Source organism: Onychostoma macrolepis, chromosome 04 (assembly GCF_012432095.1).
Source record: "Onychostoma macrolepis isolate SWU-2019 chromosome 04, ASM1243209v1, whole genome shotgun sequence".
Classification (NCBI taxonomy): domain Eukaryota; kingdom Metazoa; phylum Chordata; class Actinopteri; order Cypriniformes; family Cyprinidae; genus Onychostoma; species Onychostoma macrolepis.
In genome coordinates, this window is record NC_081158.1 from 6,857,835 (window position 1) to 6,884,499 (window position 26,665).

General features: G+C 38.0%; 1 protein-coding gene across 3 annotated transcripts; it reads left to right on the forward strand.

Moving 5' to 3' along the window:
• The first annotated feature begins 1,409 nt into the window (after positions 1-1,409).
• Positions 1,410-26,665, forward strand: LOC131538609 (membrane-spanning 4-domains subfamily A member 4A-like). Of its 3 annotated transcripts, none has more exons than XM_058772543.1 (8): positions 1,410-1,503; positions 13,933-14,132; positions 14,597-14,707; positions 14,805-14,879; positions 15,598-15,747; positions 25,278-25,394; positions 25,765-25,833; positions 25,940-26,663. In XM_058772543.1, exons 2-8 carry the CDS (start codon positions 13,947-13,949, stop codon positions 26,015-26,017), a joined length of 786 nt encoding a protein of 261 aa, XP_058628526.1. In that variant the 5' UTR covers positions 1,410-1,503; positions 13,933-13,946; the 3' UTR covers positions 26,018-26,663. The 3 variants fall into 3 exon arrangements, 2 of the variants coding, with proteins under 2 accessions (XP_058628526.1, XP_058628528.1); XM_058772545.1 differs by lacking the exon at positions 1,410-1,503 and adding an exon at positions 10,787-10,949 and having other exon boundaries at positions 25,940-26,665; XR_009270603.1 differs by lacking the exons at positions 25,278-25,394; positions 25,765-25,833; positions 25,940-26,663 and adding exons at positions 16,076-19,201; positions 19,429-20,507.

Sequence of the window (26,665 nt, forward strand, 5' to 3'; positions counted from 1 at the left end):
AGAAAAAGAGAACATGACCGCTAAGAAAGAAACCACTTGATCAGATAATAATTGCCATGTTTTGTCACATACAGTACGAGTATTTTATCACAGTTACTTTTTAAATGGGTGGTAATCAAATAACTATTACATCTGAAAATTATTTTAGATTACCAAACTAATTACTTTGAATTGTCAAAGCATCCCAAGCTTCAGTTCTGCTCACACATTTTATACCACTTGCAGAATATGCATAATTGTAACAAAATAACAGGGATCATAAAAACTGCATGATATGTTTTGAATAAATTATTTCACATAACAGATGTTTACAGAAACTGCCCCACACAAAAGTTTACATACCCTTGAATCATAACACTGTGTGTGAAAACTAAAAGTGTACAGGTGACGATAGTGCAGGCTTTCGAATGAGTAACAAAATATAATTGTGACAGTATCAAGCGTTTTAAAACTGTGGAACAAAAATGCTCCAAAACTTTGACAAACAGTATGAATTGTCTGGAAAAACACATTTCCAAAACAGCAATGCCAAATTTATACAGCGAAGTGACGGATGACATTCTCAAGGATTTGAAAGAATTAGACTTTTTATTCAACCACGACAGACATGTGGTCCAGTGCAAATATGACACTGTACATGAGACTTGCAGTACATTACTTCACAGAGTGTTTGGAAACATGGTTAGTGCATTTTATCAGATTGAGCAGAAGATGAGAGACAAATGTCCTGCATAGCCACTGATAATGGTGCTAATATTGCTGCATTGGGCATTAGATTTGTTATCTGTGGATGGTAGAGTTACAAAGAGAAAACTTATATTTCAGCAGCTCCTAGTCAATGATGTTATCGTGAGTCTCTAAATTGACCACTAACGACTAGCAATGTGTCCGTGTCAAATCCCAAGATCTCAAAAAACATAAGACCTCACCATTTTGGTTTCCGCATCAAATTAAGTTTACAAAAGTCATTTTATATCCATAAAAATACATGTTAAATCCAAGTAAAGTGTCTACGTTCATATTTCAACTTTGGTGAAATAAAATGTCTAAATATGTGGGAAATAAAAACCTAGTGGTGTGAAGGACATTAGCAAAGTATATAGATTTAAAAATTATAGTTTATTGGTGTTTGAGGGCTGTATTGTGATCCTTAATTAGAGTTTTTAATATGGCATTAAATGATTCATGTTTTAAATATGCCTTACAAGATTTTTTTGGTGTATAAATATGGTTACACTGAATGACATTTTAGGTGTCTTCTGTAAATCATGGTTAAAAAAAAAGAAAATGCATGATAGTGTTTTGTTTAGAAAAATATAATTAAAAAAAATATTTTGTATTTTAAATACATGTATTTCATGTCCCACTCCCAGCACTTTTTGCCAAGGTCCCCCACACACACACACACACTCTCCTGTCCTGTCCCACGTCTCTGCGCCACTGGATAAGACCCCATTTCTGAACGCTGTAAACCAAAGCTTACAACTTCTGTCTTATTTATCGGTGAGTCCAGTATGTCCTTCTCTTAATATGATGCTGTCAATGTCACGATATTGCATGTGTTTGTGTGTTTGCTAACTATTTATTGTGAGGTGTTTTACTCGAGGAGTCAGGGACCGTTTATGAATATCATGTAATGTATTATACATTTCCAAGAATTCGAATCGATTCACATCGAAGTCAAGTGTTATATTTTCACCTTTCTGCAATGCTACCCAGATAGCAAAATGACTCCGGAGCGGATCCGCAAAACGGGTCCGGAACGGCGTCCACTTGCGCAGCGCAGCGGATCCGGAACAGATAAGGATCCGTGTCCGCTAATAAAGCGGTTCATCCGGCCCGGGTCCGTTCATTAAGTGGGTTTATACCTTATTTAAAATGGGTAATCTGGCCAAAACTAGCTATGGAAATACCTAAAATAGATCTGACAAACATTATGTAGACTAGATTGCTCTTAAATATTCCATATGCTTCCCTTTATTAATATTAATAAACCTGAAAATCGTTGAAAACTTGAAAAAAATCTAAATTTTCTCTTGGTCAATAACAATGAAACGCTCTATAAAAAGTAGGTATTACATGAAGATAGTTAAAAAATAAAATGCAACCACAAATTGTACAAAAACATTGTTTTATTAAATGAAAAACTTAGTTCGATAACTTTGTAAAGTTAATCTTTATGAATGAATTAGCTCAATTCAGCTACAAGGAATTTTACAGCATACAAAAGTTTCATTATTCACTTTGTGTCAGCTTGATGTTGATTTAATCAAATTTCAATATTAGTAAAAATGTTGCAAAATTAATACATTATGAAACAAAGTCGATTCGGCAATAAAGCAGCTCTGGAGAAAACAGTAATATCATAATCCAACTCAGTTCAGTTCATGTTTTGTCATTATGCAATACAATGAAATCAGTATTAAAATCAGCAACCCAGGTGACTGAAACGAAGAAAAAACACCTCGAGCAGTCAGCTCGGCTCTCCTCTGGTTAAATGAACACAGACGGTGTGATTATGATTTCAGGCGGCATCACTAGTGAGATTGTGGACTGTGATGAGGATGAAGATCAGGATACGTCACGCTGTCATTCGGTCGGAGGAGAAGTTGTAGTCTGTCCAGCAGTGCTGCTGTTTATCCAGTAGTGGACGGCTGGTTTAAATATTGTAAATATTGATATGAATCTTTTGACATTGCACAGTTATTACACGTTAAAAGCTGAAGTGTGGATCGTTGTCAGTATTTGACAAACTAGTTGGTTAAATCAAGTTTAAAACTATGTAATCTTACTTTTAGAGATGAAGTAGAATATCGAAGGATGATGTAGAATCAAAAACCAGACTGGAGCACTTGAATGAGCTGTAAAGCTGTAACAGAGCACACACACACACAGGATCTTAGTATGTTTCAATTTCATATAAGTTATCTGAAACAACATTACAAGAGGTGGGGAGTATATTTGTTAAGAAAAATAGACAAACTAGTATACCACAACCAAAGGTTACTGTTAAATGTAGGATGTAAAAATAGGTTTGTAAACATTTAATCTTAAATATAGAGAATGGGAATCTACGTCACGCCGCGTTGCATTCCGCCATGTTTTAGGACACGCTCTGGAGCACACAGTGTAAACAAACGCTAATCACCACAGAAAAAGCCTACCGTTTTACATTAATATTTTTTTTTAAAACATCTTACTCACGCTTAGAATAAAGCAGACTAATATGCAAATCACTTTCAATGAAAAGAAAGCGCTCTGTTGTGTGTCCTGAGAGGCTGCAGATATTCATTACGTAGTATTCCGTCTCCTTCACTAAAGTGGTACTACTATAACCCGAGAATGTGGCGACACATACCTGGGCTTACGCCGCCTAAACGGTGCAGTGAAGTGTGAAAGTTTGCTCGTTCAGCCGTACACATACATCGAGCCGCTTTATACAGCGCACCAGTGCTTCAGCAGACAAAAATATGACACAATTATGTCTAAATATACGGTTTTGGCAAGTTACCTCGTAAATGTAGTCTTACATGAGTTATAAAGTCTTAAATGACCGTAAAGAGTTTGGAGAAGATATGTGTCAGATCTGCGTCATGTGCATCAGGTTTTAAAGAGGCAGCTAGCTTGTCAAAAAATCCTATAGGATTCCAATAGGAAAATTGTATAGGATTCTAATTGGAATTTCTATCGTATTTTGGAACCATTCCTATAGGATTCCGATAGGAATAGTCTTAAGACATAAATATCCTGTAGGATCATTCCTATAGGATTTTAATGGGATTTTAATCCTATAGGATTTTTTTTTTTATTCTAAAGGTGCACTTTTCCACTGTAGGCTGTTTGTTTTGCAGTTTGCTTAAATTCACCCTGATGTAGACATTGTTCATTGTATGTTGCACAACCTGCAGTAACAGTGTAATCAACATGGGAGGTGATTTGTGCAGCACACAGAATTAGTGCAAAAAATGTCTAAGGCACTGATAATAGATTGATGACACACACATAGAACTTGCGTCCTCCAATGGAAATATCCACTGGACCCGTTCTAGACTCGAAAATAATTGGGGAGGAAGATATAAAGCTTATAGACCTTTTTCATGGAATGCAAAATTACCCAGGGGCGCGGGAACAGGGGGTGCTGTTTTTTTCTGTGGGCAGCTGTAAACTGTTGTGAATAAAAAATAAAAAAAAAATATTAGGGCTGGTCAAAAAAAATAGATTTTTCAATCAATTGTTTTTTTTAATAACGTCGATTCAATATCGATTCTCAAAAGCCGCGAATCGATCTTTTCCGGTATTTATTTCAGCATACATTTAAAACAAGATCTGATTAATGTGATTCTTATCATTAGTCTTCTCCACTAGATGTCAGCCTTATTTACCGATGCGCGATGTTAAAACAGAAAGCCTGTCATTCATTCAGTGCTTATCATGACGGAAATAATGTTGATGAGAACCAAGAACAAAGCCATACGCCTGATTGGTAATGCTCGGGTGAAATGCTATAGTAATACTATAAATCTGTGGAAGCATTTGATAACACACATAAGGCGCCATGATTTCCGCAATGAATGAATGAATGGCGGATGGCGCGACGCACTGTTTTGTTTACTACACACATACTAAAGCGCGGACGACGCTTGCGGCGTTTTCATCTTCTGCTGTCTCACTATATGATGATATTAACACACTGCTGCTCAGAGTCATTTCATTAGCATTTTACAGTTTAATTTGAGAAAACTACCATCATATCACATGATACACAGCAGCTGCAAGTTCCTGACGGCAACTTGTCAAAATAAAAGTTTACTTTAACGTTACGAGCAGTCTTAAGACTCGATGCTACTACTACTAATGAACATTAATAAATCTTTAATTTTTAAAGGAATAATCCCATTTGTTTTCTTTTTAATTTTAACAGTAAACCTCTGTTGTGCAGCACTTTGTTTGCCAAAAAATAAAAGGGTTTAATTTTCATTTGATTAGGATAAATTAAGTTAATGTTTTATGCCTTCATCTGATTACCAGAAAAATTAAGAACATTTTATAGGGCCCTATTATTGTTTAAACCCCTTAACTGTCACTCACAGTTTTGAACAGAGACATTATAGTACACTATCCAAACTTAAATTTTTATAATTCATGAATGAAAATGTTTTGTAACATGATTTTAATGTACCATTTCCATGGTAATGCAATGTCTGATTTTAAAATGGGTTTCAAAGGATGAATTTTGAGATTTTAAGTTTTCTACTGATAAATAATTTCTTATGATTTCTAATTCGTGATAGAGAAAAAGGCAACTAAGAAGACTTTATGTGACAAAGGTCAGAACTCCTGTTATGATATAGATTTTTTTCAGGTGCTCTCTTGTCTTAAATTAATCTATTACTTTTCCTACATAATTTTTTAACAGAAAAAGTGGTAAAATACCTATTTAGGAGTCTTAGACCTTTCCAACGATATATAGTTTGTCATGATTAGATTAGGATTTAATATTAAAATAGTGAAGTAAACGTAGGCATCCCACAGAGGGGACGGTGACAGTGAAGAGGTTAAGAAAGGACCCTATACAAAAAAAGAATAAGTTTCAAATACAGACCTGTGGGTCTTAATTTCATTTTATTAATTCACCATTTGTAAACTGCGTTTACTGTTCTTTTTTTTTTTTTAGAAATATCAATAGCTTTTGTCTTAAAACTATATTCACTGAATGTAATCAAAAATCGATAATCGAATCGAAAGCTTGCGAATCGAAATCAAATCGAATCGGGACATCTGAATCGATACCCAGCCCTAATATATATATATATATATATATACTGTATATTTATACTTGAATATTTGGGATTTGACTATGAAAAGAGATTTAATTATTTTTGAGTTTTGAGTTATTCAATAATTCCAATCAAATCACGATGTGTATTATTAACCAATCAAGTCTCTAATCAAAAAAACCCTGTCCACCATCACTTCATCTCCTGGATGGAGATATTCAAGAATGCCAGAATCACACGTGATAAATTTGTCACTACAGCGTCCCCCATATGCTGCAGATATAAACATTACTAGACCACATGGTGCAATAGCCACTAAATACTTGATAGTGTTGCAAGCATAGTAGTGGCTGTACGATTCAGACCTTGAGTCTAGGTTCCTTGGTCTTTGCACTTCACTTTCACTGCAGTCTAAGATACAGGTAACATTGGGATAATGGTGCTTAAATGACTCTGGTGTTGTGGCCCTGATTGTTTCTTTGGGGAGCCATGGTATCAGATCTTTCAAGACTACAGCCATGGTGTCAATCCAAAAAGAAATTATCCTGCTCACTTGACTCACTGATATACGGAATCGAATGGCTAGATCTTCTATCAACAGGTTTAATTTCAGTTTCATTAGTGTGAGCAAGATTTCAGTCTGGTAAGCCAGATTCCCATGGGGACGTTTTTAGATGTACAGCTGTGGTCAACAACATCTGATTGCTTGGGACTGGGGACAGATGCAAGACTCTCTTCTCCAGGTCTCAGTTCATCCATTCCAGAGTGCTCTTCGTAAACACCAGCTCCTATAAATACAGACAAGGCATTATACATTGAAGCATCTAACATTAGCTGGGTTATTATATGGTACAGGGTGAGTTTCTATTTTGAAAAAGGTGATTTTTTTTTTTTTTTTTTTTTGAAAATAGTTAATTTCATTTTGGGATATAATAATGCAGAATTCTAGTTTAGCACTTATACACTTTTAATTGGCATTATGAAAGACAAAATGCTGACTTTCCACATTTTATAAACCAAAATGAGTTTATGAACAAATACTTTTAGATATTATTTTGTAAAATGTTGTGATTTGAGCTAGAAATGGTAAACATTTATGGTGCCATACTGTTGCAGCTGGTAAAATGATCAGACACACCATACTCTGCTGCCAAAATATGTAGTCAATATTTAAGAGTGTGCACACTTGGTTAAACACTTTACAAGAACAAATTCAGTGAATCAAAAAATGTTAGATTTAATGTTGGCAATCTCAAGGTGGAGTGTTCAAAGTTGAATTCAAGTCAGACTTTAAACGATTCATCACGGTGAATAAAACCAATATGTGACCCTGGAGCACAAAAGCAGTCATAAGTAGCACAGGTATATTTGTAGCAATAGCCAAAAATACATTGTATGGGTCAAAAATGTCAATTTTTCTTTTATGACAAAAATCATTAGGATATTAAGTAAAATATCATGTTCCATGAAGATATTTTGTAAATTTCTTACCGTAAATATATAAAAACTTAATTTTTGATTAGCAATATGCATTTCTAAGAACTTCATTTGGACCACTTTAAAGGAGATTTTCTCAATATTTAGATTTTTTTGCACCCTCAGATTCCAGATTTTCAAATAGTTGTATCTCGGCCAAATATTGTCCGATCCTAACAAAACCATACATCAATGGAAAGATTATTTATTCCGCTATCATATGTATAAATCTGTAAATTAAAAAAAATTTACCCTTATGACTGGTTTTGTGTGATCCAGGGTCCCAAAAACACACGAGTCAGCCGATTCTATAAAGATGTTAAATGAATCACTTGTGATTATCCGATTTGAATCAGACATGAAAATGAAAACACTAAAACAACATTTTGTTTTCATAACACATTTATGTTTAAATTCTGAATATATTTAATGAATATACTTAAATGCTGAATAAAATGCTGGTTTTTAAAAGACGTTTAAGCACACACCATGAGAACTTGGTCGTCCAGACATACAAAAAAAAAAGACTGAATCATAAGCCGCATTTTGATTAACATTAATTGTGAAGTCCCAATAGGGCCATTCCACCGAATGGGCACCATTTCTGTTCCCAGGAAATTATAGGTACAAACATGCATAAAAATTAACTACAAAATACATTTTATTATTAAGCAAAGTGTCCTGCACATTAATATAACTGCAAATTTAAAATATATAATTAAAAACATTATTAAAAACTACCTAAAACACTGAAAATATAGCATTTGTACATCCCCAGTGTCTAATGCTACATTTTAACATTAAATATAGTGTTTAAAATCCTTCAGAAATATTTTTTGTTTTGCATTTTTGTGTACCTCCATATCCCATCTGTGCTTTAAATACATTTATTTCAAAATAAATGTATAATATTTTGGATAAAATACACATTTTAGTCGTGTCCCCTGGTTTTCACTCAGTCCTGTTACCTTAACACATCCCCCCCTCCAAAAAACTGGGAAAATTCCACAAGACACATTTTCAACATAATATTGCAACATCTGGATCTTCTGAAGGCAATGAAATGATCGAAAGCATGTGGTCTTATTTTCTTTTCTGTATATTTGATGATATTGTAACGGTGGATGGGAGCATCATTATAAATATACTGTCCTGTTACCTAAATTATTTCTTAGATATTACTTGTTTATTTTAAAAATACAAATCTTTGTGAATCACTATAATTTGCTGAGTATTCTCATAATTTGATCATGTACTCCATGTGGCTAGATTTGATGTATTTGCTAATTTTATCCTAAAATCTCACTCCTGTTACTTTCAGTCCTGTTACTCAGTTACTATATATAAGTATAGGATATATGAGTATATGAGTAAAAGTAACAGGAGTGAGTGGTGTAATCAGATTTATTAATGTAAATATTAGGCTACATCCATGTTAATCTAGATAAATTTGAAAATGCGTCTTTTTCTCAACGTTTTGGCCTTCTATTCAAACTGAGACAATGCTTTGCCCAGAGAAAACCTATGGTTGTTCCTGCAAGCATGACAGAAAATGTATTATTTCTGTCCTGTGACAATTATGTATTAGACTCATGTACAGAATGGTGTTTAAATGTGAGCTGCGCTATAAGAAAACAATATCCACAGAAAAACTGAAAAGATATTAAGTTTATTATTTTGAATATTAATTTTAATGTAATATTTATTATTTTTTAGTTATTTATATCTTATCTTATAACCTGTCCTCTACCCCTAAACATAACCCTAACAAAAAACTCTGCAGACCAATAGATTTAAATAGAAACATGATTTTGTCTTTTTTAGCATCGAGGTCAGCTCACTAGTTGCTGTTCAACATTCTTCACTCTATCGGTGCAGGCATTAATACCTCAAATTTGTCAACAAACCTTTTTCCTGTTACCAGTTTCATTCCTGTTACTAAATCGTTTTTTTCTTTAAAAATAAAGTTAAACCACTATTTTTTAAATTAAGTTTGGTCCATAATTTATCTTACTGTAACCACAATAGCAAAATGACCCAACATAACCCGTTCACATCGCCCCACCCACACAATGCACTTTTACAGAGTAGATTTAAATACCCAACATAAGATACGCAATTTGTTCATAACAAATTTAACAATGTGTATTTAAATTATATTATCTATTTGAATAATAATAATTATTATTATTACTAGCTCTCACTCACGCACGTTTATCAGGAGTGAAATAAAGAGAGACAGACAAGATTTAGCGAGAGCGCGCGAGATCTTAGGCCTACCTTTAAATGCAGAACAGGAACATGCTGTCGGTTGATGCTGATGTACACAGCTGAACATCTGAATGCAACTTTTCCGAACTATGTACAGTCTGGCTAAGCTTTCTAGTACATGGATGAGTCAAACTTCCCCAACAGCTGCTGGGGAGGACGGATGTAGCCGATGTCCATCCATTCAGTGCGAGCCCTGAGCGCACATCCATTACACTTGAAAGGAGTGGCAATCCCATTCTATTTCTGGTGTCATCTTTAAGCAGTGAGACTTGCGAAAATGCTCTTTCAACAGGAGCGTTGGATATGGGGAGAGTAAGGATTTTAATTGCACCAAGTGCTAAATCCTGAAAGCAGTGATTTTCCAGCATCTTGAAAAGATTCTACCTCCAACCAAAACGCATCTATGGTTAAGTGAGGTGAGAGCCCTGCTGAGGCAACATTTCTCCACTGAGTCTCAAGTAAATCTGGTGAGTCTGAAAAGAACTCCTTAGGCAACTCCTTAGGCAACAGAAGCAGGGCATATGAGTTCCAGCTTCCACAGCAGCTCCATGGATGCAGGCAAACGCATTTGATACTGGGTCAGGAGTTCTTTTAAGAGGTCTATACAGCGTGTTAAGACCACCTGCTTTTTCTCCGGTGACAGGGTGCTTGCCTCCAACTTCTGACTGAATGTGGTCCCCAGGTCAGCATCTTTAGGTGAGAGGTATAGACTAGAGGATTTTAGATCCAAGTCTCTGAGTTGTTGTTCATTATTCATTCGGAAAACGCTCGGCTTAATTATTCGTCTCAGTGTTGACATGTACAGTCGGTTGAGGTCCCGGTAAACTGCAAGGCTATCACCGGTCTCTAACTGAAAACATTTGTTGACAGCCTTTATTTCCAGCAGTAAAGGACAGAGAAAATGCAGGTAAAGGCTGTTGGTCTTGTCCTTGTACATTTCACTGCGTAGCAGTGTTCAGAGCTTACCGCCACACTGAAATGTAAAGCAAGTGCATCTTCTTGATCGAGAATTCTGTCAATGCAATCTGCTGTCACTAACCAGCGGGTGGAACTTGGAGAAAGCATTTTCAAAGGACAACCTCCATTGTTAACGGTCTCGTAAAGAGTTCGGTAGTCATTCTGGCGCTTAGATGAATGCTCAAACCAGTTATAAGTCTCCCTGATCATGTATTCAATATTGCTAGGGAGCTGCTGCATTGCCTTTTGAGCTACAATGTCCAGAGAATGGCATACACATCTGATTGACTGTAAATTAGGCTGTTTCTGCTTGAGCATCGTATACACTGAATGTTGTCTCCCCATCATGACGCTTGCTCCAATCCATTGCTACTCCAACCATATTTGTTATGTCCAGCGCATTGGCTTGCAGAAAGCCGATGATGGCATCCCATTAGCATCAACGTCCAAAAGGTCGACCAGTCCCAAGTAAGTGCTCACAAACCGATTGTGTTTCTTTGAATGATATTTTATGCATATGCAAAGTAACTTGTTTACAGAAATGTCGGTTGTTTCGTCCAAGTAAAGGGAGTAAGGTGAGTTACCAATGTCCTGTCGAAGTTCATCTCTAAAATACTATAAAGTGCTTCAAACTGACTTAATGACAGCCGAACATTTGGTTCTGTGCATCTGGAACGGTCCAGTCTCATCCTTCATGATGTCTGATAATTCATCCATAGCATTAACTGATGTGTGGCAAGCAACGTATGTTGCTATGCGGAGTTCACGTCGCTTCTGGTCGTCACAAATAGTACTTAACTTAGCTTTACTCACTGTAAACGGCTTAACTGTGGGCAGGCACCGCATCTTGTGCTTCTTAGTTTCGGCGTGGTCCTTCAAATCCTTTAAGTGGGCCCTTAATTCCGTGTCACAGAATTTGCAGTGAGCTTTGCTATCATCCGATTTTGATGGCGTTATCCATGACTTCAGGTCCAAATCACTCTCCCACTCCTTTCTGTAACTTTTTTTATATTTTGCCCACTTCGGCGTCTTTCTTGATTCCTTATATTGCCCGCTGAGTGCTGGCTGCAGCTGCTATCACTTGTGATTGGCTAAGTGCGGGCTCGTGAGTCAGTGTTGCCAACTAATTTTCAGAGAAGGTTGCTAAAGGAAGGTCGATTTGTTGCTAAAGTTGCTAAATGACGTTGTGATGTCATTGCGCGATGACGACGCAAAATTGTCACAGCATCAAATCTCAGCAAAAAATATACTTTATACATGTTCATTTAGATTTGTTTGTAAAATTATATGCATAATATAATATTAAAATATAAATAACTATTTTTAAATACATTGAATTATTTAACACTTTGAACATATTTTGAATGATTACAATTTAGGTTTTTTTTAATAGCTAGTAAACACACATTCTCAACAATTATGCATTAAGCATTGTATTAGTAGTTAGTATTCTACACTCTGAGAGAAGTCTGTAAAAATAGGGTACAATCTACTATGTTAATATGAAATTACTTTCTCTATTGGTTTTTTACCTGCATTTTAAATCACACATTGTGTTTTTGGGTTACAGGGTGGTAATGGATAATGTCCTGGAAAATTACTAGTATCTTTTCCATATTTCTTACAGTGTACTAACTGACCAACAATCGCAGCTACAAGCTACTAACAAAGTGTATCATAAATGAACAATTATTCAATTATTGTTATTATTATTAAATTGAACAATTGCAAATAGCAGCTAACTCATTTCGCGTGATGTGTGTACTGCTAGGCACCTTGGGGTTATTTGGACGGTAAATGTCTGCCATTTATTGTCTGAGCCACTTATCAAAAGTTGCTAACAGTTGCCAAATTAATTTTAAAAATTGCTAAATTTGTTGCTAGGTGCTTTTGGAAAAAAAAGTTGCTAAATTTGGCAACAAAATTGCTAAGTTGGCAACACTGTCGTGAGTCGTTGGCGATGCGTCAACACAAGCACGAGTGGGCATGTTTAGTAACGTCATGATGATTAATTGAATGGAGTACGTGCACACTTTGGTTTTTTCAAAACCGCCAAACTGGTATCAAACCCGCCCAAGCCAATTTTTACCCGCACAATCAAATTCAGAACCGCCCATTTGGACGGAAACCGCCCAATCTGGCAACACTGTCGTTGGCGCAAAGGAAGATCACATGTGCGGGTTATTAATTTATGCAGGTGAAATATTCCATAGGCAAATATTTTTTTGTACAAAAATATTTTTGTACGAATATTTTATGGGAAGTCTACATTACAAAAAAATGTGTTGTTTGAGCACTGTGCTGATCTGCTGAAGTTAAAATCTTAGAAAAATCTGAGAAAAGTACATAAGCAGGGAGCAAAGCGCAGAGCAGTAAGCAAGAGCGTCCGAACAGCAGCGAAGCCGTAAACTGGAGATGTATAAAGTAAACTTTTTCAAAACAGATTAAAGTGCAAATGACACATCTAAAAAGTCTTTAAACATTTGGTATTATTTAATAAACACCATAGTGAATACAGCTATGTGAAAACATGTAAACATACTTTCTTTGTGACAGAAACTGAAAATAGTGTAACCTATTGTGCTTACGGGGTAAACCGCTGTATTACTGCTGTTCCATAAGCGCCATCTACTGTCAGAGAGTGAATTTACATTTTTATTCAGCATCTCCTTCACTCGTTCAGTCTTGCTCCTCATCTATTTTGAGGTTGTTTACGGAGTGCGCGAGCCTCTTTGATAAATGGAACCGGTTGATAATAACAATGTCGTCAGGATGTCAAGGCTCAAAATCTGTGCCAAATCTACGGACATTTTGAAAAATTGCATGCTCCTCTGAATATTTTGGTGTTTGTGTGATTTTGCGTTAAATTCTACAATCACATAATCATAAAATCCTGGAGGGACTGTCTATAGTCTCAAACTGTTTGGGCCTTTCCTAAAAAGTTTGAGAGCACGTGCACATGACAGGAAGTAAGTGCGCAATACTGTCCCCGGCCGGAAAAATGTCTAAGCTCAGCGCCTTTAAAAAAAAAATGAAAATTTGCTGTTAATTTACTCACCCTCAGACCATCCAAGATGTGACTTTTTTCCCCAGTAGAACAGAAGGCCTAAAAAAGATTTTTAGTTGAAATCACAGTCACATTTACAGACTGTGGTTATGATTTAATGAATCATATGTCAGCATGAATCATGAGTGCTTCAAATTACCAACATTTGTAAATGCAAAAAAAGTGCATTAGATGATATACAAATCATTTTAATCAGTAACATTATCAACCAGTTTAATGTCTAAGCATTCAAATGCAAATATATATGCTGTTAATCATTGTATAATATCTGTTATAATCAATTATAGATTTTTAAAAGTGTAAAAAAAAAAAGCTCTAAATGATGTAGATAAATTTAAACACGATCTGCTTCATAATCTTATAATTTACTATGGTTTTGTACAGGTCAGTTGGCCAGAATGTCTCACACTGTCATTCCTGTGAACTCTTCAACGCTCATCATCCAGTTTCAGCCAGCAACACAAACAGCTCCTGATACGATGGTGACCAATGCTCCTGTGCCTGTTTATGTACAACAGGTGGCGGGAGCTTCACCTCTTCAAGGACTTCAGGCATTTCTGAAAGGACAACCGAAAGCCCTCGGGGTGAGAAATGTCTCATAAACACAAATTATTGGTTTTTATTTGTGAATGAAAGTGTGAGGTAAGAAACGTACTTAAAAATTGTGTATGCTTTGTGAATGTGTGTACTACTCATTTTAAATTTATTTATCAAAGAATGTGATTTATTGTCTTGGTGACAGTGCAGGAAAGACACCAGTATAAGCTCAGGTTTATCATTTACAGAGTAAAGCAGTCAAATTTACCGTGAATCAGTCACAGAAGAATGTTTTAGGAGTTGCAAACTATCAAAAAAGTAATCCATTCTTGCACATCTGCAAACACAATGACATTCATACAATAATAACTTCACACTTGTGGAATATTTTTCTTGTCCATCATAAATCCATTACTACAGCTGCCAGAAATGTATATTTTATGTTGTTCCCCCTTTATGAAAGAGTCTCTCGTCGTACTCACACTTTCTGCATTCTTCTTGTCCCTCACAGAAGGTCCAGATGATGATCGGTGTGCTGACTGTCCTGTCTGGCATTGTGTCTTCAGTTTATGGAGAATCCTTCTTTGTCTATAGTGGTTTTCATTACTGGGGATCTCTCATCGTAAGAAACTATTATACGATGAAGTGTTCTGTCTTTTATAATACAAGCTACATATTCCAACATAAGCATTAATTTATGCCTTTCTCTCTCTTCTCAGTACATCATCACAGGCTTATCATCACTATGCATTGCTGCAGAAATTAAAAGGAATTCACCCTCCAGTTTGTGTTTGGTATGTACTACACAACACTTTACTTTTAGGGGTCCAAGCACCGTGCTGGAAGTACAGAAATAGTGTTCTGTTGTGTTTGTACTGATTTTCTGGACTGGTTTAAACTGATTTATTCTTCTTGTATTTTTTTCTGCTCTAAAAGTATATGGGCATCAGTGACCATAATTCATAATTTGATATTTATGTCCTGAATGCAACACCCACACTTAATGAGCCTAAACATGTTAGGAAGGTCCCAAACGTGTGCAGGGATGCTGCTGGCAAAAAGTTATCAAACTAATTTTAATTAAAGCATTGCGATGATCAGTGAATTAAACTGTTGATACCCCTTTTTTCACAAATTGATCTTTATGTCCTGAACGTAACACTTAAACTATATATGTATAGACTAGAGAAACACAGGGCATTTTAACAACTCACACCAAATGGCAATCAAGTTGAGTCTGTAGGAGGCACGGCAACTCCTCAAAACTGTAGGATCTGTAAAGTTGAAAATTAATATGAATCTTTGGTGGATGTCATAACATAATATGACTCTGATACATACAAAAACATGGCTGCTACCAGCCAAATCAAATTTCAGCAACTAATATCTTCAAATTGTGTCAAAAGTGCATTTTTATCACTCCATATACTTTTCTATGCACATAAACACATTAACACAATGTCTTAAAGTTCTTGCTTATTAATCTGTTTTATGTTTTTTTTCTGCCTATAGGTGAAAGCTTCACTTGGAATGAACATTTTCTGTATTATAACTGCAGGCATTGCCATTATTTTACTTTCACTGGATTTTTTTATATGGCCACGCAATTACTGCTATGAAGATGACATGATCTTGTGTTATCATTTCACGAGAAACCATGAGGTATGCCATCAACTTTTATATTCACATTTAATGTCAAATTGTGTTAAAGTGGAAATGAAACATTTATATAGCAATCGCTATAAGATCACTGTGTCAGTACACAAGCCTTAATCTGCGCTCATCTGTTCACTGTTTTTATCTGGCATTTCAGACGTAGTTTATAGATCATTTACAATGCAAGAAGACGTTGACATGGCACATTATTTGTAAACTCAGTCCAGTTTGACTTATAAGGGCCAGATTTACTAACAGCTTGTGCCAGCACAAACCCTCATTTGGCATTAAAAATTGTCTCTGGTTACTTGCGTAACCCATGTTCTCTGAATAGGGAACGAGACGCTGCGTAGCTACCAAGCTAAAGTGCTGTCATATCTGTCCCGATGAAGAACCAGATAGTATCTATGGCTGGTTCAAGCGGACAAGACCCGGGAAGTCAAGATATAAAATATTGAAAACATAGAACCTGATAAAAGTGTGCGGAGAGGACCATCCTGCCGCTACACAAATATCCTCCAGGGGGACTCCTCTAAAAAGAGCCTGAGAGGAAGCCACACTCCTGGTGGAAAGTGCCCGAATCCTGAAAGGTGAAGAAAGACCATGCACCTCGTAAGCAAGCGAAATAGCTTCCCTGACCCAATGAGAAATTCTGTGCTTCGATGCGGTGAGCCCACAGCAGCCAGCACCAAAGCATACTAACAGCTGGGGAGATTTTCTCCAACGGCTAGAACAGTCCACATAGAACTTCAAAGCTTGGACAGGGCAGAGCATGTGAAGTCTCTCATCCTCGCCTGAAGCAAATGGAGGAGGATGGAAAGAGTGAAGAGTGACCACCTGAGAGCGAAATGATGTGGACAAAACCTTGGGAACGTAGCCTGGCCTGGGTCGGAAGGATCTGGCTAATTCGATTCTTCGAACACACCTGTTGTTGAGGATTAGTATGGCTGGATTGAGTTATCTGAGATAAACGTGCGTTCATGGGTTGGTTTAAAAGGGCAGATGTATCAATACTTGAAACCACGATCAGCAATGCAGCGATTGGCTGACGTCAACGCAGCAACATAATGACGACATAATTAAAAATTCTAGACTTTTATAAGGAAACAGCCAGTGACTATGACAGCAACTCCAGGATGAGCTTCGAAGAACGAACCAATCCAAGATCATGCCAAATCGTCAACCGTCAAATCCAGCTAACTGAGTCAATGACGTACAAAGAACGGGCCCCTGATGCTAATTTGCACTGCTCTTGGTAGATTGTGTTCGTCATTACGGGTTATTCACTCCCCCCACCAACAATTCCTGCCGGACCTGAGACTCAAACCCGCGACAGTTGGGTTACAAGTCTGACTCTCTATCCATTAAGCCACGACTGCCCCAGATGGTAGATTCTGGACTGCTGAGCATTCAGTGTACCAGTAGGGTTGCCACCCGTCCCTTAAAATACAGAATCTTCCCATATTTAAAGGTAAATTGATGCGTCCCGTATCCAATCAATACAAACTGCGGTCAAGACAGCTGCGGTTCAGAAAAACACAGTAATATGCACACAAACTAATTTCAATTGCGGCTGGCTTGACTATGATTACAGTAATTGCAGGAACAACAGAGAGAATGCGCTTTCAGAGCACTTTTCATTTAGACGCTCAGATTTGAGAGATAATATAACAAAATGCCTTTTTTTTTAATTTTTTTTATTAATTTTATTATTTTAATTTATTTATTGGTGTCTTGAACTGTTGTGTGTTACTATAGTTTTCTACATTTCAAATCATAGCAGGATTCCTAGAAAATTAGATATAGGACATGATTATACTTTAGAGGGCTATAAAGACCCCATTTCTAATAAGTAGAAAAAAAACAACGGTCAGTTCTTATACGGGACGTCCCATACTATATGCACACCTAATATGACACTGTTTTACTGCACCATTTTTGAGATGTGACACATTATTACATTTTACAGGGCTATAAAGATACTGGGTTTCATTCACTAAACATGCGTACGGACACATTTTTGCATGAAATGTGCGTACGGACGTTTTCACGAATAAATCATGATTCATCAAAAATTTTGTACTAAAATTTATTCTAAATATATGAAAAAATTCAAGAACAATTTATACCACACGTACGCAATAATCATGTACGCCCGGGGCCTTATAAGCATGTATAAAGAACCCTACATATAATTAGATATGTTATTTACAGGGTGGGTGAAAAGTAATTAGACATTAAAATTGATAATAAAGTATAATTAGAGGTCCAATTATATAAATAGATATAATTAGAGGTCCAAACAACCACCTGATCTATCCTTATATAAATGGTGATTATTGTGTCTCACCTTGTGTTTGGAGGCATGGCACACTTGGTATTGCTTGAAGACATTGCGGCGCATGCTCTAAGGAGAGAGCGCATCTTTAGAGAGCGCACAGATGTGTTTGCTGAGAGTGACGAATGGCTGTTCAGTCGCTTTAGGTTGCCCAGAGAAGTCCTTATTGATTTATGCAACTCACTGGAACCACACCTAAGCCATATCACCAACCGCGCTCACCCTATACCACCTACTCTCCAAGTTCTGTGTACTATCGGATTACTTGCTACGGGAACATTTCAAAGGGACCGAGCCGGAATTTCCCAACCCTCTATAAGCCGCGCTATTCACAAGGTGGTAAAAGCTATTGTAGGTCTTATGCCAACTTATGTAAAATTTCCTTATGCCATGGCACACCAGATGGTAGTTAAGAGGGGGTTCTATGAGATCAGTGGCATACCTAATACCATCGGTGCAACAGACTGTATCCATGTGTGTATCAAATCACCATCCGCAAATGCAATAAACTATGTGAACAGAAAAAATTACCACTCCATCAATGTTCAAATAGTCTGCGATGCCAGCTGTAACATACTAAATGTTGTTGCACGCTGGCCCGGAGGAACTCACGATTCCTTTATTTTACAAAACAGTTATTTAGGACAGCGCTTGCAAGCTGGGGGTGGTGAAGAGGGATGGCTTCTTGGTAAGTAGAAGTGTGCCAAGAATATTTTTTAGATCATTTAAATAAAGGTTCATTATCATGATGCTTGTTGTAGGTGACAGGGGTTATGGTCTCAAAACATGGCTCATGACACCTCTAGCCAACCCAACGACCCCTCAGGAAGTGCAATACAACCTGAAACATGCCCGTGCGCGCTCAGCAGTAGAACGCACAATCGGGTTACTCAAATCCCGTTGGATGTGCTTGGATGCAGCTGGTGGAATGCTGTTATACAGGCCAGAGAAAATCTGTCAGTTTGTTTTAGCATGTTGTGTACTGCACAACATCGCAATGGCACGGGGTGTACCTGCTCCTTATGGACCACACACACAGCCGGAACCTGTGGGTGACGAGATGCACGCGCCAGCCCAAGCAGCGCTTCAAGCACGCCTTCAGTTGATACAACGTTTATAATGGTATATAATCTCATTCTATTTTTTTTAAATAACTTTTGTAGTTTGCTGCAGTGCACATTCTATAATTGAGCAAATGGAATTTGTAAAAGTGCTTTTAACAATTGCAAAAAAGTTTTACAGAATATTAAAACACATCAGAAAACTGAATTTTGCCACAATATTTATGCACTTCTGTGACTGCCAAGCAATGCTATCAATTTATTCAGTGACTCGTTTATTTCCCGTAGGCCAGCTGCCACATCCTTAACGGCAAGTATGAGGGCATCTTGACTAGCGAGCACCTCGTCGGTCAGGACTCGTGCGCCGGTGCGCCTCTGTGAAGGAGTATAACGAGTGGATTGGGAAGTAGATGACTGGACTTCAGCTTCTTCATTTCCATCTGCTGTCTGTGGATGTTCTGCAAAAGCTGGAAGTTTTGAGTTATGATGATTACTTGAATACATTCCTTAAAACAAAGATTTAGATTTAAGCAAATTACCGTGTTGTAATTGCTCCTGTATTAGGTCACTCTCACCCTCACTCCGTTCTATAATGCTGCTCAAGCTTGACTGTCCTATAATTACATTTACATTTACATTTACATTTAGTCATTTAGCAGACGCTTTTATCCAAAGCGACTTACAATTGGGGAATACATAGAGCGATTAATCTTGAAGAGGCAATCAGACATACGAAGTACTTGCAACACCAAGTCTCAGGCATTGTTCAAATAAATACAAACTACCAAAGGAAGGAATAAGTAAAGATAATTTTTTTTTTTTTTTAAGTTTAGGATGAAGTCAAGTGCTGTCGAAAGAGATGAGTTTTCAGTTGTTGCTTGAAGATTGACAGGGATCCAGCATTCCGGATAGAGGTGGGAAGATCGTTCCACCAGCCAGGAATGGTGAATGAGAATGATCTAGAGAGTGATTTTGCGCCTCTCTGTGATGGTATCACGAGGCGTCGCTCACTAGCAGATCTCAGATTTCTGGAGGGGATGTAGTTTGTTAATAGAGAGTGCAAGTAAACGGGTGCTGAGCCAGTGGTTGTTCTATATGCAAGCATCAGTGTCTTGAACTTGATGCGAGCCGTGATTGGTAGCCAGTGCAGGGAGATAAAGAGAGGTGTAACATGGGCTCTTTTGGGCTCGTTGAAGACCAGTCGTGCCGCTGCATTCTGAATCATTTGTAGAGGTTTGACTGTATTAGACGGAAGTCCAGCCAGAAGAGCATTGCAATAGTCCAGCCTAGAAATGACAAGGGCCTGGACAAGAAGTTGTGCAGCATGCTCTGTCAGAAAGGGCCTGATCTTTCTGATGTTATATAGTGCAAACCTGCAAGATCGAGCAGTTTTTGTAATGTGGTCTTTGAAGGTCAGCTGATCATCAAAGATTACACCAAGATTTCTGACCGAAGTTGATGGGGTTATTGTTGATGAACCTAACTGGATCGTGAAGTCATGCTGTAGAGTCGGAGTGGCAGGGAGGACAAGAAGCTCAGTCTTTGCCAGGTTGAGCTGCAGGTGATGTTCTTTCATCCATGCCGAGATGTCCGCCAGGCAACCTGAGATCCTTGCAGCTACCGTTGGATCATCTGGTTGAAAAGAGAGGTAGAGCTGTGTGTCATCAGCGTAGCAATGGTATGAGAATCCATGTGCCTGTATGATGGGACCCAGTGATGTAGTGTATGTGGAGAAGAGGAGGGTTCAAGAACTGATCCCTGAGGAACCCCAGTGACCAGTGTATGTGCTTTGGATACCTCACCTCCCAGGCCACCCTGAAAGACCTACCAGTGAGATAGGATTCAAACCAGCGAAGTGGAATGCCAGAGATGCCCAGTGATGAGAGGGTGGACAGGAGTATCTGATGATTGACAGTGTCAAAAGCGGCAGATAGGTCCAGCAGAATGAGGACTGATGATTTGAATGGGCTTTTGCAATTCGCAGGGCTTCAGTGACCGAGAGAAGCGCAGTCTCAGTTGAATGGCCCCTCCTGAAACCTGACTGTTTAGCATCCAGTTTGTCGTTCTGTGAAAGAAACAGTGAGACTTGGTTGAAGACAACTCGTTCAAGTGTTTTCGCTATGAACGGAAGGAGAGAGACAGGTCTGTAGTTTTCTATAAGAGAAGTGTTTAATGTAGGTTTTTTGAGCAGTGGGGTTACCCGAGCCTGCTTGAACGCAATGGGGAAGTTACCTGTGAGTAGGGATGTGTTGATGATGTGTGTGAGTGCAGGTAAGAGTGTGGGTGAGATTGCTTGGAGAAGGTGTGAGGGATTGGGTCAAGAGGACATGTTGTAGGATGGTTGGAGAGGAGAAGCTTGGATACTTCAGCTTCAGTGAGTGGACAGAAAGAAAAGATGGGAGTTTTAGCAGTGGATGTGGTAGGGTGAGGGTCCTGTGTGCGTGGAGGTGAAAACTGACCACTGATTGATCTAGTTTTGTCTGTAAAGAAAGTGGCAAAGTCATCAGCTGTAATAGAGGTGGAGGGAGGAGGTGGAGGGGGACAGAGGAGGGAATTAAATGTTCTGAAGAGATTACGCATGTCTGGAGCGCTGTCGATCTTGTTGCGGAAATGTGAGGATTTGGCAGTGTGGACTTTAGCAGAGAAGGATGTGAGCATAGACTGGTACCTACTGAGGTCCGACAGATCGTTTGATTTGCGCCATTTTCTCTCTGCCGCTCTGAGTGTAGTCCGATGTTCACGAAGAACCTCGGATAACCAGGGGTTGGAAGGAGCAGCCCGTGCGGGCCTAGAGGAGAGAGGACAAATGTCGTCTAGACAAGAGGTTAAGGTAGAGCATAAAGTCTCAGTAGCTGCGTTTACATCCAGAGATGAGAAATGGGTGGGTGAAGGAAGAGAGGAGGATACTACAGAGGAGAGATGGGAAGGAGAAAGGGAGCGCAGGTTTCGTCTAAAAGTAACTGGTAGGGGGGTTGGTGGCACAGGAGAAGCAAAGTGTAATGTAAATGTAATGAAGAAATGGTCCAAGTATGTAGCGGTTGTACCAGAATGTTATCTGCAGTACAATTGCGTGTGTAAATTAAGTCAAGTTGGTTGCCTGATTTGTGCGTGCTAGTAGTGGTAAGGCGTTTGAGATCAAACGAAGCTAGGAGTGCATGGAAGTCTGTAGCATAAGGCTTGTCTAGGTGAATGTTGAAATCACCAAAGACTAGGAGTGGAGTGCCATCCTCCACGAAGAGGACAGCAGCCCGTCCAGCTCCTCTAGGAAGGTGGCTAGAATTTGGCTAGGGGACGGTAAATGACCACGATCTGGAGTTTTATCGAGCTGATACAGTAATGGCATGAGATTCAAATGAGTTGTAATTGCATAGGGAAGAGCGGGTTGAGTATTTCCAATTGTTAGAAATGAGCAGACCAGTGCCTCCACCCGGCCAACTTGCCGGGGGTGTGAGAGAAAGAGAGATTAGTAGAGAGAGCAGCTGGGGTTGCTGAGTCTTCTGGACGAATCCAGGTCTCAGTCAAGCCCAAGATGCTGAGCGTGGATTTTAAAGAAAAGCAGAAATGAAGTCAGCTTTGTTGACAGCTGACTGACAATTCCAGAGACCCACAGAGAAGGAAAGAGGTGTAGTGAAGGAGGTAGAGATAAGGCGCAGGTTAGCAGGATTACGTTGCCGTCTGCGTGGGACGTTAGAGCGTGGTTGAGAGAGAACCGGAATAGTTTGGAAACACATGATAGAGGTGGCAGGAAAGAGGATGGAAATGGAGAGTGTGTAAGGGAAGGGGAAAAAGAAAAGATACTTAAGTGTGTCGCCGGTGTCGTTGCTCGGTTAAATTCGCGAGGAAAAGTCGATGGTCTTTACCCTCGTCGGTCTTCACACGAGGAGGCTGAACGCTTCCGCTGATGCTTCCGCGTCAGCGCCGGACCTCTGATAAATACAGCCTAACACACTACCGTGAAAACAGCTGTGGCCGGCTTCTGATTGGCCCAGCCAATAGCCTTGTGCAAATAACTCAAGACGAAACTAACACTTCGCTTGCAAGGAGCACTGAAAATGATCCAGGTTCCTTCTTAGCCGAGGTGCAAATTATTATAATTAACAGAAAGTGCAATCAAACAACGAAACCTCAACGAAAATGCAGAATAGAAATAGAAGGGAAACGAAAGTATTCCTTCCCAACAGCAAGTAAATAATTTAAACAACAGATCTATGACTAAGTATCGCAACACTTACGAGCTGCTGTCCGTCTCTTCTGGTGAATATTCGGCTTCTCCCCTAATTGCAGCCATTCTTTCATTGAAGGCAGACAGATCAGGTGGCCCCTGCCCTCAATCCATGTCTTTTTTCCTCTGTTGAACTGAAATTCTTCTTTTGGCCTCGAACTTCATGTCAAACCACTTTTTTTTAACTTCGGCAACCGTCCGAATTTCTGGTGAAACCACATTGACGAATTGTGTTACCGCATCCCATGCTTCTTTTTTACCCGTGCCCGTTACGCCAGTGGATACACTTTTAAATAGCACATTTTTTCTGGCTTCCACCTCCGACAGCAAAACCTCACGTTCATTATCATTAAAGTTCTTTTTCTTTGTCTTTTGTTTCGGTGCCATAATTGTCTTTCTCTGGATGAGTGCCGCTTTGCGGAAAGCCCTTATATGGAGATGGTTTGGGCGTGTATTATGCTAATTACTAACCTCGTGCACGCGGCGCTCATTTAGAAGACTCCAAATTCACTCACAGAAGAACGAGTTTAAGAACAAGCTCGTGTGCGTACGCACGTGTTGTGAATTAGTGAGAAGTTCAAATGTGCGTATAAATACGAAAAACATATGCAATTATTAGTAAATGAGACCCACTGTTTCTAATAAGTAGAGAAAACAAATAATCAGTTTGTTTATGGGACGTCCCGTACTATATGCACACCTTATTTGAAACCGTTTTACTGCAGGATTTTTGAGATGTGGGACATTATTCTGCTTCAGAGGCCTATAAAGACCCCATTTCTAAAAAGTAGAAAAAACCAATGGTCAGTTTGTATTTGGGACATCCTATACTAAATGCAAACCTCATATGAAACCTTTTTACTGCTGCATTTTTGAGAGATGACGCATTATTACACTTTAGAGGGCTTTAAAGACCCAATTTCTAATAAGTAGAAAAAACCAACGGTCAGTTCATATATAGTACGTCCCTTGCTATATACATACCTCATATTTTTTGGAGTAATGTGCCATTGTTTCATTTCAAAGTCCTGAAAAGACCCAGTTTCTAATAATAAGAAGAAATGTACGATCAGTTCTTATACGGGACGTCCCATACTTTATGCACACCTCGTATGAAAACAGCTTGCTGCAGCATTTTAGAAATATATAATATTACACTTTAGAGGGCTATAAAGACCTCATTTTGGGTGAGCAGAAGTCATGAACAGCCAGCTCTTATATGACACTATTTTACTGAGGAATTTTAGAGAAATGTAGCATTATTTCACTTCAGAGGCTTATGGAGAGGTGTAATATTCCAAGTACAGAAAAAGTTAATTCTTATAAGTAATTTTCCATGTTTTGTACATCCATCAAAGGAAAGAATCTTACTGTATCAGTTTTACGGAGCATGCAATTATTTCAGTTAGAGAGTTATAAAACTGTACATTTATGCAATCTAACAAGTACAAAATTAACAACCAATTCTTTTAAGGGACCTCCCATGCTATGTGCACCCTTTAAATAAAGACATTTTACCGTAGCAATTTGGAGTTCAATGTCAAGGAAATTCTCAGAGATCACACAATTTCTCCAGTTTTGAGAACTATAGCAATATTATTTCAAATAAGTTGGAAAAAAAATAATTTGACCCTCTAACTCTAGCACTCTATTCTAATTCTACTCTTTAAAGAAAATAATAACACTAGCTTCTCTATTCCTTTTGTTTTCTTTTTATTTATTATACAACTAACAAAAAGCAAAAAAACTAAACAAACACTAGCTTGCTCTATTATTTTCTATTCTATCTGTGGGTTCGTGAATGGGTGTCCCTTATTTTGCTTCGCTGAAGGTGGCAACCCTACGTACCAGCGTGAGCAGTAATTATCATTCATTTTGTTATAATTATTCATGTTAATGATATTTTTTCTCTCAGAATCTCTTAAGGGGAATCAGAGGTGTGTTGTTGGTATTTGCCGTGCTTGAGTTTATCATCTCCATCTGTTTGTCAGCATTTGCCTGTAAAGCCGGCGCCTGCTTTTGTCCTCCTCAGGTGAGTAAAGAGCCAAATCAGGGTTTCCAAACTTTTTTGTGTGTGTGTCAACTGAACCCCCCAGATGCAGTGGTGGCCAAAATGATTTGAACACTAGTATTTTCAGCACCTATAAAACTGGTTAAGTCAGTTATTTCTATTTTTTGCTGTAGTGTGTCAGTAGGAAATACCAGTTTACTTTTTCAAACATTCATTTTGCCAAGATTCCACATCGGGATATTTCAGAAGCATTTCTGTCTTTTGCTTTCTCCTATTCTATTAAAAATATAGTGAGGTTAATAAACCTGTAAAACTGAAACTGTCTGCTAGTGTTATTGCCTATATGGCATCTCACAGTAAGAAGGCATTAAACATTGTATTTTTTCCAAAGGTGCAGTTTGCTCTTTTACTTCCACAGCCCTCTGATTTCAGTCATTTCCAGGATCTTAACAGCTCAGAGGTAAGAGAAACTTGATCCCCAGTGTAATTGGACTTTGGTTTAAAATGGTAGTCAAAAGAATTTTGTTTTTAATATACTGTATATAGCGTGTTTTTTTGTCTTGCAGACACCTGTGTTCAGCAGCTCTTCCATTCATCACCAGCCTGCAGACGCTCCTCCACAATACAGTGAATTCAAACAATAAGTGCATCGAATTACCTTATGAAACAAAAATATATGGAATGTATTTTCTAATTTTGTGGGAAGTGCTTATATTTTTCAACATACTGCAATATATGCTGGACTGCAGTTTTACATATAATAGCTTTATTAAAACACTCAATTTCTCTTTCAAGAGTTATTATACACTCACTTTATTGTTTGCATAGTTACACATTTCATATATGAAAATATTTGTGACATAAAAGGGAACTGTGTACTGAAAAATAATTGTCTGAAAGTCTTGAAATTGCATGTCTTGTTAAAATCATGGCAACTTTGTGTGTGTGTGTGTGTGTGTGTGTGTGTGTGTGTTTGTATACAAATACACAGTATCATTTTAATCACATGTATATCTATATATGGTGAAGAATGTTACTGAGTAGATACGATTAAGTCGTTAACTCAATACTGTATATATATATATTATTCAGTGTACTTTCAATATACATTAAATAACTTTATATATTATTATTAATATATAAGACGATGTTTTTTGTGTGTAAGAGTTGTTGTCCTGCCATTGTGTGTGATGCTTTCACACGACACATTTGTTTTCCCAACATCCATTATCTCTCATTTTATTAAGCTAATACTCACACGTTTCCCAGAAGACAAAATAAGTAACATTTAC

What these genes read in the sequence shown, in the direction of transcription:
- LOC131538609 (XM_058772543.1), top strand. Translation starts at nt 13,947, where the DNA reads ATGTCTCACACTGTCATTCCTGTGAACTCTTCAACGCTCATCATCCAG. An exon ending in GACAACCGAAAGCCCTCGGG is followed by an intron (nt 14,133 to 14,596) that starts GTGAGAAATGTC and finishes TGTCCCTCACAG; the next exon opens with AAGGTCCAGATGATGATCGG. An exon ending in CACCCTCCAGTTTGTGTTTG is followed by an intron (nt 14,880 to 15,597) that starts GTATGTACTACA and finishes TTCTGCCTATAG; the next exon opens with GTGAAAGCTTCACTTGGAAT.